This window comes from Nesoenas mayeri (assembly GCF_963082525.1).
Source record: "Nesoenas mayeri genome assembly, chromosome: 6".
NCBI lineage: Eukaryota > Metazoa > Chordata > Aves > Columbiformes > Columbidae > Nesoenas > Nesoenas mayeri.
In genome coordinates, this window is record NC_137545.1 from 37,415,480 (window position 1) to 37,431,508 (window position 16,029).

Genomic DNA, 16,029 nt, shown 5'->3' on the forward strand with positions numbered 1-16,029 from the left:
ACCGCCCCAGCGCGTGCCCGCGGGCAGGCGCACGGCGCGCGGCAGGCAGCCAATCAGAAGGCGGCGTGGGGCGGCTGCGGCCGGCGCACGCGCGCGGCCGTCCGTTGGTGCGTGCGAGGGGCGGTGGCGCATGCGCGCGGCGGCGGCTCGCGGCGGCCGGGCCCGGCGGCACCATGATGTGGTTCGGGGGGTCCATTCGGGCCGCCATCGCCGCCGCCAAGCAGCGGAGCTCGGTCTTCGTCGTGTTCGTGTCAGGTACGGCCCGGGCGGGGCGGGGCGGGGCGCGGTGCTGAGCGCCAGGGACTGCCCGCCCCGCCGCGCTGACACAGCGCCTGCTGTCTGGAGGGTCCCGGGAGCAGCCGCCGCTCGGGCAGGGCCCTGGGCGGCCGTGCCGTCCCTCTCTCCGCCCGGGGCGGCCCCCGGCTCTGGCGGCGCCCGAGTGCAGCGCAGTTCCCGGCCTGCTCCCCGCAGCCCTCCGCGCCGGGCGGGCCCGGCCTGCCCGCGGGCCTGTGAGCCCCGGGCGGAGCTCGGCCGGCGCTCCGCGGCGCCTTCGCAGCTGGTGCTTCCCGCCTGCCCTCCCGCTGCGCCGCGATTTCTGCTGTGTCAGGCCGGCTGCCCCAGGCCTAGGCGCTGAAATCGGCTGTTCCGTGTTTCGCGTTTCCCTTCGTTTCATCCTTGCACAAGCTGCATTCGGCTTTTCTGTAACTTTCTTAGCTGTTTGCATACAGTGTCCTTTTTCTTTCGAGTTACCTATAGTGTTTATTATATAACTGAATGGCAATTGAAACCTACAGAAGCTCACATTGTCTGTGTACATTACCTGTCTGGAAAAATGGGAATGGTTGAAGGAAAAAAACATTAGACAGGCTCTTAAGCTTTCTTCCTGTGTTTTTACGTCTGTGCGCATGTTGTTTCTTTTGTTTCTACTTTTGCCGTGATTGCTTGTGGCTTGAAGTTTTCCAGCTGCCTCATGAAAAAGCGACTACACTAAACGTGTGGCTAGTGTTGTTCCCTTAGGACATTATTGAACTGTGGGATTCACTTTGCTTCAAGGAGAAGTTCACTCCCAAAGGGTGTGTGAACAGAACAGGAAAGTGTGGTTAAGTTCTTTTGTTGACACAACTTTTCTTGTACTCAGAGAACGGCATTTTCTGTTGGATAGTGAACATATTGCTAGAAAACAAGGTCTTCTCCGATGGGGTGGTGTGTGCTGGTTTTAAGGCAGTATTTTAAAGCCCATGAATCGTGATGGCAGGTGGGTGCTATGATGTGAAAGCCTTAGACCATTGGACCTTTTTTTTTTAATATAAGCGTACCTTAGTATATTTACCTACAGTGCCTACATGATAGCTCTCTGCCTTCATAGTCAATAATGAGATGACCATAGTGCATTGTATAAAATTAAATAGAAAGACAGGTGGTAAACAAGAAACTTCTGACAGGGGTGTTTTGCAACACTTGTTATCTTTGCATGTGGAACATGATGTGCTGTGACTTGGTTAAAGGCTGATCATCCCCCCAGTCCCGACTCAGAAGTTTTCTACTAAACATTTGGGATGTTTCAAGTGCTCTATATTGGGTTTGCATGGCAAGGTTTTGGTAGCAGCGGGGCTGCAGGGCTTGCTAGAAGCTTCCCCCGTGTCCCATAGAGCCAAAGACAGTGGCTTCGAGATGGACCAGCTGCTGGCCAAGGCTGAGCCCATCAGTGACAGTGGTAGCACCTCTGGTTAACACATATGAGAAGGGAGAAAAAATCTGCTGTGCAGCAGCAGCTGGGAGAGAAGAGTGAGAAGATGTAAGAGAAACAACTCTGCAGACACCAAAGTCAGTGAAGAAGGAAGGGGAGGAGCTACTCATGATCCTACTCTGACTTTTGATTGGCAATAAATTAAATTAATTTCCCAAAGCTGAGTCTCTTTTGCCAATGGTGGTAATTGGTGAGCGATTTCCCTGTCCTTATCTAACAGACAAGCCATTTGTTGTGTTTTCTGTCCCACATCCATTTGAGGAAGGGAGTGATAGAGCTGCTTTGGTGGGGACCTGGCATCCAGCCAAAGTTAACCAACCACAAAGATTTTTTTTAGTAATAATTCATTACCTGTGGGTGTTTTGAACTGAGTACATATGTATTGGTGCTTGAGAAGCGCACATTGTAACGTATTTTCAGTATTTTTAATGAAACGAAAATTGTACACAAAACTAGCTTTTTCTTTTAGACATTGATGTTGACTAGAGGGATGTAGGAATATGTAGATATATAGGGTGGAGATAAATTTATGATTGCAGGAATGTAACCTAGTTTTGACATTTTAATATGCTGTAAGGATTTGTTTGGTTTGGTTCTGAGTCCCGATAAAGGGAGAGTGTTACTTTGGGTGGCTATATCTCCGAAATGGAAGTGTTGGAGAGTTCTGCCTGGTTCTGATCTACCCCAAGAACAGTGGGGTCAGGGCAGCTGACCTGCAACAGAGCTGAGAAAAGGAATTGGGAAGCCCAAGAATGTGCTTTCTCACTCTGTGTGGCAGCCGGTGTGTTCGAAGGATGCCAAGTGCTGAAAGAATCGTCTGGTTTTATGGCAGCAGTTTGTTGTTTGTGTTCTTTAAAACCGCACAGCTGGTGGTGATATTGAGACTTCGCATTACACGCTTGCCCATAGACATTGGAGACAGACATTTGAAAGCAGCTTTCTAAGCAGAAAGACATGCGTTCAGAAGTGTTCAGTGTTTCTGGGGTTTTTTTGAACACTTTGTCCAATAATTTACAGGTGGACAAAAAATTAATAAAGGAAACAAATTAGCGACATAAATGGAAAATATAAATTAACTGACATTTTAGGGGGGGCACTGTGGAGGATAGGTATTAGATACAGCCTTGGCCCAAATTATTGAATTCTGGCAGGTCCATCTCTGTTTGGTTTCTACTACCATCTGTCTCCTTCTCTCTCTCTTCCCTACACCTCTCTAAAAAAGTGCTAGGAAATGAAGAACTAGATTATTCTTTCTGATTCTAGAATATTTTCCAGCTAAGTAAGGAATAATGTGGCCATTTATCTTAACAATGAGGTGGTGTTTGTGACTGCAATTACATGTTGTTCAACCAGCTTTTTTCTTTAACATTTTTGTTTGCAGCTATAATCCTAACATTTTTAGTGCCGTTTTTAAAACCCTCAACAGCATAGTTCCTGGTGATGCAGTTGTGTAAGCGTGTTAAAGACCCCCTGAAATTACTGGCAAGTTGCAATAAAAGGGAGGATGAGATGAAGTGTGTCCATCTTACAAAACTGATTTTCAAATATTAAGGCAAGGTGTTAAATTAAAGGCTTCTGTACACATACACACAAAGCAAGGAATTGTGTTTGAGGAGCAGAAAAGTCACTTTATGGCACCAAATAATTGCTGGTAGGTTCTGCTACTGCACAGGGAAAAAGTATTCCTGAAATTGGAACATGTCTGGTGAATGTCTCTGCAGTCTTGCTGGCAGCTGTTCCATCAATGGTTTTCTAGTCTGCAGAGTTAGAAAGCTCCTTTCACAATCTGAGTTCTTAATCTAAAGTGTATTGTTCATTTGATATGAAACCTCCTCAGGTGCAGCCTCTGTTCTGACTGAGCTATTTCAGATTATTCTTTCCAAACATTTGACATGTTCTGATCATGAAAATTCCAGGCCACTCATAAAAAGTGCTTTTCAGAGTGAGAAATGACTGCAGGGGGTGGGAGAAACTTCAAACTAAAATGTGTTTCTTTTTCAAAACGTTTGTAGAAACACTCCTTACTTTGTTCAGAATTTTATTTTTAGATTATGTTTGTTTTGTTTGGTTGGTTTTAGGTTATGTTTGTGGTTGGGATTTTTTCTTTCATTTATTTCAAGTCATCGAGCCATTTGTTAGTGTTTTATATCCAAGCTGTATCAAAGCATTCCTCCAGTTAAATATCTGAAATGAAGCACAGGAAGAGGAGGTGAACAGCTTAATGTCTCAATTTTCTGTCATTTCCAGAATGGGCAATCCTTACTTTTACTGAGTAGTTATGAAATGTTGGATATTGAGAAGTCAGCTGGGCTTATCTCTCTTCTTCTTGAAAGGAAAACACTTTTCCCCGATGACTCCGTGCTGAGGAACAGGGGAATTAGTGTCCTTTGACAACCTGCAGTTGTTTTGAATAAGTTCCTTATACAGGATGTAAATTGTTGCAGAAAGTTTCTCTTCCAATTATCTGAATCACTTGAGAAATGATGGATAAATTTTCCCTATGTAGATACCTCAATTTACCTGACTAAACGTAAGAGATTCATAAGTGCAACTGAGAGTTATGTACAGGTCTTTAATTGCTGTGAAGTGAATCAAAGTGATGCTTTTGTTGAGAAATAAGTAATCCGAGAGTCTTGGGAACCAGAATTCTGAGGTGGTTGTGATAGTTCAGTGTTTAGCAGAACTGTGAATATGTCAAGTTCTGTTCAGCTTGACCTCTTGACTTTCCTGATGCTTTTCCTGTGATGTGGCAGCTTTCATTTCAGGATATAATTACTACAAAAGTGTAATATAATAACTTTAACCCCCAGAGGAGAAAGGGTTATCAAAACAAAAATATGTACAAGAATAAGTGATGACTCTATGGGCAGTCACAATATTAAACCATGCTTTGTGGCACAGAGCTTGATAAAATGTGAGTTATCAGCATTTCCATTCATGGGCCTCAACTCTGCTGTGAACAGTCTGTGACCCGTTTGTATCTTTCAGCATTCTTTTTCTACAGCAGTCGGTTGTATGGAAAAGTTAGTGTTAGGCAAGTATGTAGATATTTTTAGTAGCCTAATGGGATGAGCATGTGTCCTTTTGAAAGAGGGTGTGTGGGGAAGCAGCTGTCTGTCTGTGAGCAGCTGGGAATGGGGGAGGACACTGAACCACTTGGCAGAACAGCTGCATCTGTTGACCACAGTTGGAAGCATTGCAGTTAAAGGAATAGGAGAGGTTTCTGCACAAATATGCTGTTTATATACAATTACAGTAGTAGAGATGAATACTTTCTTACTTGCTCTAATGCTCTCGGGGAAAAATCAACACATGTGATTGGAAAACGCTTTTCCAAAATCAGTATATTTTGGATACGTGTCTCTCTGAGAAGCATTGTGGCCAGACAGTTATGGCCTTAAGGCAGCGATGCTTCATCTGGGGACTGCACATATAACTCCTGATCTTTAACAAGTGAAAAACACTGCATGAAATGGCAACTGGGATGAAACAAACAAATGATTTGTTGTTGTAATTGAATAATGGACTATTATACTTCTGTACTTGTGACTCAAATTCTTCATCAAGAGAACAGTCGATTCCAAACTGCTAGGAAGTCATACAGATTGAAGATAAACAAATGGTTGCAGGCCAGTTTACTTGTTGAAAGATGGTTAATATTAATCAGAATCTATTTATTAATCCACATCCTCACTAAACCGGTGCTTTGGAAGATGATTGATGTGGTTTCATCTGATTGAAATCATGCTTCTGAATCTGTGGCCCCAGAACACATTTTCAGTTTCCTTTGCTTAAGTAGCTCATCCTTTACTGTTATTCTTGTTCCTCTGTACTCCTCACTCCTTTTCCTCCCCTCCTGCTGTTACTGTTCATATCAGGAACTGGAATACAAAACTAAATGACAAATAATCCTGCAAATAAATGCTTTTTGGTTTGTGGGTTTTTTTAACACCATCAAACTGTGAAACCTTGTCTGCTGAGGTACATATTTACAAGGGCTAGAAAATTTAGCTTTACCTATTAGCAGCTGGTGTACCAATATGTAATTAAATTTATAATGAAGAGTAAGCAGTGTTTTAGCATGTTAGGAGATAAAGCTTAATGTTAGGGAGAAGCAAAGGTTCACTCTGACTGTGCTGCAGCATCTCCTTGCATATTATGAGAGTATAAGCACTACTAAAGCATAAGCATATTCTCTGTAACATAAAAATGAGGCCCTTCACTGATTGTGCAATTAGATGATGCAATCAAGCCAAACATTGGGCTCGCCATCACCTCCAGTTCCTCCGTCTCTGTTCCATCTCTGTGGTCCAGTCCCTTCTGCTCGCTTGGACCAGCTCACCGTGCGGCTCAGTGCAAAAGCTACATGCTTGCTGGGTTGGAAGCATTTTTGGTATATTAGGTTTTTGGCATGTTAGCAAAGTGAATCATCTGGAGCGAATTGTCTCCAGATTACAAAAATATGATAAACTAATTTGAAAATAATCACAGGAGTGTCTTTCAAAGGTGATTTCAAGCAATTGAAGCAATGCTCAAATGAGACAAGAAACAGTAATTGGCGGTGTGTTCAGCTTCACACGTGTGCTGTGTATTGCAGGTGAGGATGAACAGTCCACCGAGATGGCTGCAAGGTGGGAAGATGAGAAGGTGACTGAAGCTGCCTCAGATGGCTTTGTTGCTATCAAAATCGACACCAAAAGGTTTGATCCTATCCTAATTCTGTCTCTTATACAATCTTTCATGGATGGTGATGACAGTAAGAGGCTTTTGAAGTCCTGCTCTGGTTTTGAAGTAGTCTAAACGCAAGGTTCCAGAACATGAGTGAATTCAGTACTCCTGAAGCTACTAGAGCCTGAGAAAATTCCAAATTTACTGTTGTGTTCTGCAGAATATTCATTGTGTATTTCAGACTGTATTTCAGTAGTAGTAAAAGAATGCTTGAGGTTGCACTTTTTCAACAGGAAGAAACAAAAGTTATATAAGAAAGCTGGAATCAAATGCAAGTATTCTTGAGACAGTTCTTCATTTGCCAAGTTACATAACAAATTTAAAAACTCTCATGAATTGATAATGATAAAATCTGTAAAGCCTTAGAGAAAATGTGTTTGCCTCTATTGCAATACATAAAATAGGGAAGTGTTGAAGTTCCTGGGTAAATTACTCAACTGTTTTTGGTGTGTGTAAGTGTTCCAGTCCATGTGCAGAAAGTGCATTGACATTTCCAGATGTGCTATTATTTTGAAATGGTTTATAGATATTTTATTAGACTTACTATATTATTTGCGCTCCATAGACTAGATATCTTTTTCCTGAATTGCTTCTTAGCACTGTTTCCCTAAATCTTAGGTAGTCAGCTGTGATAAGCAAAGATTGTCACCGTGTCAACACTTATGCAAAATGTTAATGAGAAGATGCAGTGCAAATCTGCTTTTAGTGTTCTCTCAAGTATTAAAATAGTTTTGTGTGTGGTAGTAGGACAGTTATTTTTGTGATGAAAGACTTAATCTATAGTTGTTGCAAAGTGATTGCTCCTCCTAAATGAATCTTTTCTTTTAAACAGTGAAGCATGCCTGCAGTTTTCTCAAATTTGTATCCTTTGAGATCAGTTTAGATGCTAAATTATGGTAACAGAGAATTGCTCTTTACGTGTTAATACTGTTCTTAAGACAAATGTTTTCAAAAAATGTTATTAAAAATGCTTCTTATGGCACAAGATATGCAATAAACTGAAAACTGAAAAGATACATCCATGTATTCAACTTACTGTCAGTTCTTAGAGAAAGTTGGGTTTTTTTAATGTTAATCCTTTGTAATTCTCCAAATAGAAAATTATCCAAAGCTTTATATAAACAAAATAACTCATTGTTATTACTAATCAGCATTAGAAAACAAGCAGTACTTTGAATTATTAGCTGGAGCTCAGAGTTAGAGAGGAAGAAGAACAAGTAGGGGACTGGGTTCTATCAGACACACAGGTGTGAGGTGAGGTAAATGTCTGCCTGCCTTAAGTAGGTCATTGCGTATAGCTCAGGAATTCCGTATGATGCTGAGAAAGAGAATTCAGTACCTCACTTGGATTTTCTTAATGCTGGAAAGAATTCATTGTTGTCTGCGTAAGATGTTGTCTCACACTAAATCAAAATCTTCCAAGTCAAAGCGTAGTTGGTTGTTGGGTATGTGTGTGTTGGAGAAAAATTTTTTGGCTTAAACCATTTCAAAGAAAAGAAGAAATACTAACCAGTTGTAAGTAATGTTTTCCAGCATTTTTTTAGCGTCTTTTTTCTTCCTCCCTTGGCACTGAATACTGGCGACAAGCTGGAGATAGAATCTTGGGCTATAAGGTTCTGTAGGAAGGACTTCTGCTTTTCCTTTTCAAGTCACTTTACAAACTTTTGTTGTTTGTTGCCCTTAACTGTTGCTGTGCAGATCCTGTAGTGTGCGTTCCATCCAGTTTTTTTATAGGAGACAACGGAATCCCTTTGGAAGTAATTGCTGGCAGCGTTTCTGTCGAAGAGCTTGTTACCAGAATCCATAAAGTTAAACAGGTAACTCTTGCTGACAGGCCAGAGCTTTCAGGTTGAGCTGCGTGTGCTCACCAGCTCCAGACAGGAGATGTCCCCGGCCCTCAGCAGGTGCCTTGGGGAACTGAGTTACTGGTTCTATATCCTTCCAACAACAAAATGTGCAAACTTAAATTCAGTACACAAATTGAACAGGTTGGAAAGCACTATAAGCGAGTGCTACTTTGTTTTTTCATTTCACAGATTGTTTTAGATCGTCTGTGTAACACCTACAGTATTGAAAAATATGTCAAGAACTCTAAACTGAGATGAAATACCGGTTACTCTTGCGCTTCATATATGGTTTTATAATATTGTTTTGTGATGTGGATTTATAAAACTACTCTGTGGAACATAATATAAATATAGATAGTTTTATCACTTTGATTTTAAGTGTAAAACTAAAATTAGGAATAAATATTAAATATATGATGGCATCACACACAACAATATGCGATAATTTTCGTTTTATATTTTAAATAGGACTGATTTTTCCAAAAATAGCTTAGTCTTGACCTTTGAACCTGTGGAAAATATTTGAAGTGTCATAGTCTTGGGTTTTTTTCCCCAATTTCTTAGATGCACACAGTAAAAGGGCAGCCTTTGGAAAATGGAAGTCAATCATCTGCTCCCTGTCCCTCTCCTCAATCTGCTGGTGCTACAGAAAATACACAACCCAGAGCAGTAGAGTTTTGTGACTCTTCTGAGTCTGTTACGACAGAGACAATAAGACCTTCTGCTGGTAATGGTTAGTATTTTTACACAAGTGCTAGCTAATTTGCTTTTGAGATAGTTTTCATTTTCTTAAGTTGTTATATGATGGTACCTAAAAGGCAATATATTGAGTGGACTTGTTGATGAAAAATTTGGATATCCCAGAATGCTTCTTGCAAGTCCAGAGGGAAGAATAACCTGTCATTCTGCTCAGTTTTAATGAGTGAGAAGTCTGTGGTTTATAATACAATAAAACCTGTGTATGCTTTCTGGAAATAAGATTCAATTGAGAACGCTCATTTGGGTTAGTGATCTGAAACCAGATGGGAAGGGGGGGAGTCTGCGTTGGAGAGTCTAAATAGCAGAGCCTTGTATCTCTTTGAGATATGTTATTTGCTGCAAAATATGGCTAACAAGGAGTATAATAATCTTCTGTGTTAACAAGTGTACCTTTTCTTTTTCTTTTATGCATTACTTTTTTGTAAACCACTTGAAGATGGAGCAAATTCAGGTCCAGCAAACCCAGAAGTGACTAAATCTTCAGATGAGCAAGTGAGTGATTCTCAGCCTGCGAATGACCTTGCACTCAGAGTAGAAAGGTAAACCTTTTGCAGACTTCCTAATGTATTGTATTTGTTTCTCAGGAGGTGGTTTTGTTGTTTTGGGTTGAGTTTTTTTATTGAACAAACAGGCTTAATTGCAGGATTTTTGGTGCTTTTTCATTTATCATTTGGCAAACATTTATGTGGTCTTATTTTCGTTTCGATGTCTGTGACAATACTAGAGTCGATACAAAACCAGCTTTTAAATTCATCTCATTTTTCATGGACTCTGAAAGAAAAGAGTAATCTGGAAAACTGAAAATGTTCTCCTTTGATATAACTCAAATACAGACAATATGTTTGCAGAAATTTTGAAGGAGTTAAAACGTTGAACTGAAAGCACTTGAAACTGGGGTAATAAAGCGCTAACCTTGGTTTTGTACAGAGATGCCATCCTAGTTCTTTTTCTTCTTGTCTATTTGATGACTGTAGTGTGGGTGTATTGAAAAAGCCAGAGGAATCCTATTCTTAGGCTGTTTTGATCAGTAATGAGGTCTGAGCAATGCTAGTTCTAGTATTTTAAAGTATGGTAACCAGAAGCACCTGGTTCAGTACATGGTTCATTCATTAAATTGATTGTTTTTAAACAAAAGACTGAGTGTATAAACTCATTTTTTAGCATCTGTAATACTGATACTCTTTGCAGTGTCCTACCTAAAACCAGTAACACATACTTAGTAAGTCCGATTATTTATACTGCTAAAATATATTTTAGAATTTTTTCATATTTAATTTAAAAGTTTTCTTTGAAAGATGTTGGACAACTAGTATAATGTCTATGTACTACCGATAAGAAAATGCAGTCAATATTTTACCGTAAATACCAAAGTTATTTTTTAAAAGATGCATTAATCTTAAATGATACCATATTTGCTTGTATCTACAGCATTCCCTTCAGGGGAAAAAGAGGCAAATCTCTGCTTTTTAAAAAGAAAACAGTAATTACCACAAACCACTACTGTATGAACAACACTTTTCTGATTATACAACTTCTCGTGTTGTTGGCTCATGTCTGCCTTCTCCCCAGACTTAAAATATGTTGTAAATGACTGGTTTTTTAAGTCAGTCCTTATTCTAAGGCGCCTTTCTGGATAAATGAGACAGACACATGTGCATCTATGTCAGCGCTATGTATTATTTGCTCTCCGTTTTAGGAAGTGATGCGCAGAAGAAACCAGATGGCTTAACTAGCTAAGAAGAGATTGAGATTCAGTGTTCTGTTACTGCAGATGATAAATAGTATTGCTTATTGTATGTCTTACAAGGTGGCTCAACAGGAAGATGGAAGATTTTTCATTTACTGAGTGGAAAAGGACAGAAAGAATATGTTAGAACTCCAGTAAAAGTTGGAAACATGGTGGTGAATCATCACCTCATCTTTTTATGGATGATACACCCATGTGTTACTCGAGGTGTTAGTGTGGTGCTACAGTTCATGTTCATTTTCATGTGTTCCATTCTCCTGTATTTTGCAAATGCTTCATTAAAATTTTAAAATGTTAATAATAACTGCATTTTTAAGACTTTTCACTTCATTCTTAAATTCAGAGTAACAAAAAAGCTTGAAGAAAGACGAGAAGAGAAAAGGAAAGAAGAAGAACAGGTAATACAAATGTAAAACTGCTTGCAGGTTATTTTTAATAATCTTTCTTGAGTAAATGCTTAATTCCTTTTTAAACAAAATGTACTAAAATCTTGTCTTACTCTTGCCCAAGGCAATTTTGTGGTCCAACTTTTATATCTCTGTTGTTCATTCAGAGAGAAATTAAGAAAGAAATTGAACGGAGAAAAACTGGTAAAGAAATGTTGGAGTACAAAAGACGACAGGAAGAAGAATTGACAAAACGTATGTTAGAGGAAAGGAACAGAGAAAAGGCAGAAGAGAGAGCCGCTCGAGAGCGGATAAGACAACAGATCGCAATGGTAAGGTTTTGGGTTTGGAAGACAGCTTGCTGCTTCTCTCCCAAGGGCCACCGGTTGTCCCTTTTCCTCCTTGTAGTCCTGTGGCTTTCTATTGTAACAATTTACATGTTTGGGGCTCATGTAGCATTTCCTGTGTATAAAATTAAGCTTCTGCTTTCATATTCATGATGATCTTTTCTATCTGAGTGAACACACCGACTTTTCTGTCATGTTGCTTGAGTCCAGAGGAGAGTTGTCATTTAAACATAAATATTAATTGCAATTTAAGCATAGTTCTGTACCAGAAACATAGGGAATATTTAATTTTGGAACATGCAGAACACCGATCTCAAAATGGTAGTGAGGATTATTTTCCACGGTTGTATATATGTGCGTACATGTATGGATGTAAACAGTTCATAACAACTGAAATCCCTCCTTATCATTACGTTTTGGCCTGGAACAATTAGAACTGTAATTGTTTCACTTGTCAGAAGATTTTTCCCTTTGCCTTCACTGGAGTGTTAAACTTGCATGTGAAGAATATCTATTAACAATTATTTGCGTGAAGTGACTCATTGAGAAGTGTGTCATCTTGGCTAATGACACAAGATGGTGCAGCTTGACAGTGAATAATTCTTTGCAGTGTTCCTGTCTCTTCTCCATCTGGGCCGCTTATATCTGTGTAGTTGGGTGCTGAGCACAGAGCATAGCTCGCTGTTGTAATAAATATTAAGTATAATTTATGGTAAAGATGAAGGTTTCTGTTTGGTCCTTTCACAGGATCGTGCTGAGAGAGCAGCTCGCTTTGCAAAATCAAAGGAAGAAGCAGAAGCTGCGAAAGCTGCAGCTCTTCAGGCTAAACAGGCTGAAATAGAGGCCAGAAAAGAAGCAGCTCAGAAGGAGCGAAGGTGAGTTGGTCTCGAAGAAGAAGTGAATAGTTTGGGGGAGAGAAGTAAAGAAACTTTATGTGCACTTTTAAAGAGATTTAATATACATCTAATAATTGATGCCATGTTGAACTGTTTAAATAGTGACATAAAAAGCTGGCTTTCTCTTTTATTTGTAGCTATTTACATGAACGCTGTGTTCTCTAACTTTCATCCTTTTGACATTCCTGATTATGAAACGCTAACCACCTTTTTTGTGTGTTATTTTAATTAGATAAGAGCTTTTTCTGTCTCATCTTGGATTTAAATACAAGGTATAATGGGGCTAGGTGGGGAATGTGATAAATAGATAAGGTGAAAATGTGATAAATAATGACTAGCTGATGTCAGAACTGTGCTGGGGAGAGCACGGTGCCCACCCTTTCGGCCGTGTGTGCCATTTGTTGGGTTCAGCAAGGCGCGATGGGGCTCATCAGCCGATCCTGTCAGAGCTGCCTCCTGCTGGGCCCAACACCGCTGTTTTCAGAAATACTCTAACCTTTAGAGACCTTGGGTGGAGTTGTGGAGCCACTGTGCATCTGGTTCTGCCCCTCGCGGAGGGTGAGTACAGGGGAGCCGCCTGTGCTGGTGCTGAAACTCAAACAGTAATGCTAGGCCATAGTTAGCTGAACATAGAATTACTTGTCAAACTAGCTTAAATGTCTGTGTCCTCATAGTACAACCTCTTGAAAAAAGAACAAAAGTAATACAGAACACACAAAGTAAATATGGTTTATATTTCCTTCATGTATTCATTTTTTACATGTTTAATTTAAGTATCTTATTTGAATGGTGATGAGTCTTTGATAAAAAGCAGAGGAGATGGATTATGATATATAAGCAGATGGTTATGAACTCTGGATCCAAACTTATAACCCATCTGCAGTGCCATAAGTAGGATGAGTGTCCTTCTCTTCAGTACTGCCAACCCAAAGCCCCGAGAGCGTTTGTCTGTAAGTGTTCATGTGCTGACTGACCCCGTACGTGTCCTGCAGTGCAATAGCCAGGATTCAGTTCCGCCTCCCGGATGGATCCTCCTTTACTAACCAGTTCCCATCTGACGCACGGCTGGAAGAAGCAAGGCAGTTTGCTGCACAGGTAACCTGGTGTTTCCTTTTCTTACCTACGTGCTGATTATGACTTGCTGCAGCATCAACTAGTTGTTAATTGTGGTGGAATTGTCATCAACTGCTTTTCTTTTTGTCGATTTGATGTGGGTTTTGCTAGCAGCCTTCTCCAGTGCCACCAACTGCCTTTGTACTACTAACATACTACATTAGTTAGAGATAGTAGGATGTGAAAAATCCTTCATTTCTCTATATGAAGATGATGGACAATTAGTTATAGAACTCTTGGGTCAGTATGGCGAGGTATTCTCAACTGGCCAATCTGCAGTTGTTTGAAAGCTGACAGTTATAAATAAAATGTTTTCTTTAAATTTTTGCAGACGGTTGGTAATGCTTATGGCAATTTTTCCTTGGCGACAATGTTTCCCCGAAGGGAGTTTACCAAAGAAGATTATGGGAAGAAATTACTGGAGCTAGAGTTAGCACCCAGTGCTTCAGTTGTGTTGCTGCCGGTAGGTGTTGGGTTTTGGTTTGTTTTGCTTTTGTTTCCTTGCAAACAGCAGTGCCGTAGTGGTATATCTGCTGTGGGTTGGCCTTGATAATATTGGGCTTGAATTCTTGTCTTTTCTGTGTCTAAGACAGATTGCAAAATTACTTTGTCAGCACTGATAAAGGGTGGCATAGATACTTGTCTAATGTGTAACCAAAGGTGTTCTCTTGTGTCTGCTGAGCTGCCTCTAACTTATGTATGAAATACTCTGTCTGCAAGAGCCTGACTTTAATATCTGACATGTTTTCTTTGTGTGTTGGTGCCCAGGCGGGAAGACCTGCTACTTCTGTTGTTCAGTCTTCAGGCGGTGACCTGTGGAAGTTCTTGGGCACAATACTGTATCCCCTCTTAGCAGTCTGGAGATTTATTAGCAACTTCCTCTTCACGAGTCCACCCCCTTCACAGTCTAATGTGAGACCAGCTCATCAGCAAGACCATCCAAATCCTTCAGCATCCAGCGGCGTTGAGCAAAGCAGGTAATCAGAACTACTCCTCACACTGCTTGCTGGGTTGTTTTGGTCTTGTAGCAAGGAGCTGCTGCCTTCTCCTTGGAGTTTCTGGCCACCACCCTTCCATCTGGTTCAAAGGGATAACCTGGTGGCTGGTAAACTGCATGACAGCTCTCACTAGGATTTCTTGGTTTTTTACATGTGTGATTAAGCAAGATCCTTCTTATTTGCTTCAATTTCCAATTACAAAGTAGAAAAAGCATTGTCTTGCAGACATGTATGAATAGGGAATTCAGCTGTAGCTACAAACGTGGGCTTCTCTTGGGCTGCTACTCTTTGGAAGGTAAACCTTTTGAAATGTTATGGTATGGTTGTGCAAGAAACTTGAGGAGCTGAGGTCTGATCTTGGCAGTTAAGGTTTTGTGTTCCCCAGAGAATGAGAGATGTGCTGTACCAGGAGCTGTGAGGCTGTTTCACGTGAAGCAGCCGCGTGTTGGTGCAATGACAGGTGCTTCCCAGGGGGAACGGCATTCAGTCAGTTTGTCTGACTGCTAAATGACAAATGGTAAGATGGGTGTTCCCTCCTAGGAAACAAAGGGCTGAAGAAAACTCTTACTGGGGATAAAAGAAGGAAGGATGCATGATTTGCATTTATTGCATTTGCTTCTCTCGTGTAATTATTACCAAGGAAACTGTCGAAGCTCACTGTCATTTGTATCCTAGGCAAGTGGTCAGGAAACGAGTGGTGGAGAAGCGGGGAGAAGACTTCAAAAAAGAAGGCAAAATATATAGACTGAGGACTCAAGATGATGGAGAAGATGAAAACAATACTTGGAATGGAAATTCTACACAACAAATGTAGTTTTGATTAACTGCAATAATCACTGTCTGGCTTTTTTTTGTTGTTCTTTCTTATTTGATCTAAGTCAACTAAAGCTTCTGGACAAGTGGGGCTTATTTTACACTGACTGAATTGCTTAATTCTTACTCCTGCACGGAGTACGGAATAAAGGCACCTAGGACAGAAAAATCAAGTGGGTGTAGCTGAGGCCTAGACAGATTGAAAATCTCCATCTGCTTTCATAATCATTACCTACTGCCACAGAAAGGCACTTTTTAATCTATAAATATATAAATTTAAGGGCCAGATATTAATTTAAAGGTCATGGTAGGCAATGACTGATTAAAATGAGGGTTTCAGAAGCACTATATACATAGCGAATCAGGTAACTAATTTAACTTTTTTCTGGCTTCTGCAACTGCAAGCAAAACCTTGTAGTTTTTAATTCCCCAAGCACTCAATAAACTATTTTCCAGAAAAAAACCCCTATCTTCTCTTGTGAAGTTCTTCTGAAGTATTTGTGTCACAAGGAAGCAAGCAGTTAACATCATCCACTGACATTTAAAATATAGCATACAACCTTTTTGTTCTAGTTTAAATGCAGGAGAAGTTCGTACTAAAATCTGTAAACCACATCTTAAATAGGAAGAAAAAAAGGTGGGTCTTTA

At 40.4% G+C, this 16,029-nt stretch overlaps 1 protein-coding gene across 1 annotated transcript; it reads left to right on the plus strand.

Annotated features, from left to right (window-relative positions):
• The first annotated feature begins 123 nt into the window (after window positions 1–123).
• Window positions 124–15,401, plus strand: UBXN4 (UBX domain protein 4). The gene is made up of 13 exons (XM_080347027.1): window positions 124–255; window positions 6,345–6,447; window positions 7,308–7,336; window positions 8,174–8,292; window positions 8,887–9,055; window positions 9,518–9,620; window positions 11,172–11,226; window positions 11,382–11,546; window positions 12,309–12,436; window positions 13,450–13,552; window positions 13,902–14,033; window positions 14,339–14,547; window positions 15,244–15,401. Exons 1-13 carry the CDS (start codon window positions 174–176, stop codon window positions 15,380–15,382), a joined length of 1,536 nt encoding a protein of 511 aa, XP_080203153.1. The 5' UTR covers window positions 124–173; the 3' UTR covers window positions 15,383–15,401.
• The last annotated feature ends 628 nt before the right edge of the window (window positions 15,402–16,029 follow it).

What these genes read in the sequence shown, in the direction of transcription:
- UBXN4 (XM_080347027.1), top strand. Translation starts at nt 174, where the DNA reads ATGATGTGGTTCGGGGGGTCCATTCGGGCCGCCATCGCCGCCGCCAAG. An exon ending in CTTCGTCGTGTTCGTGTCAG is followed by an intron (nt 256 to 6,344) that starts GTACGGCCCGGG and finishes TGTGTATTGCAG; the next exon opens with GTGAGGATGAACAGTCCACC. An exon ending in TAAGACAACAGATCGCAATG is followed by an intron (nt 11,547 to 12,308) that starts GTAAGGTTTTGG and finishes GTCCTTTCACAG; the next exon opens with GATCGTGCTGAGAGAGCAGC.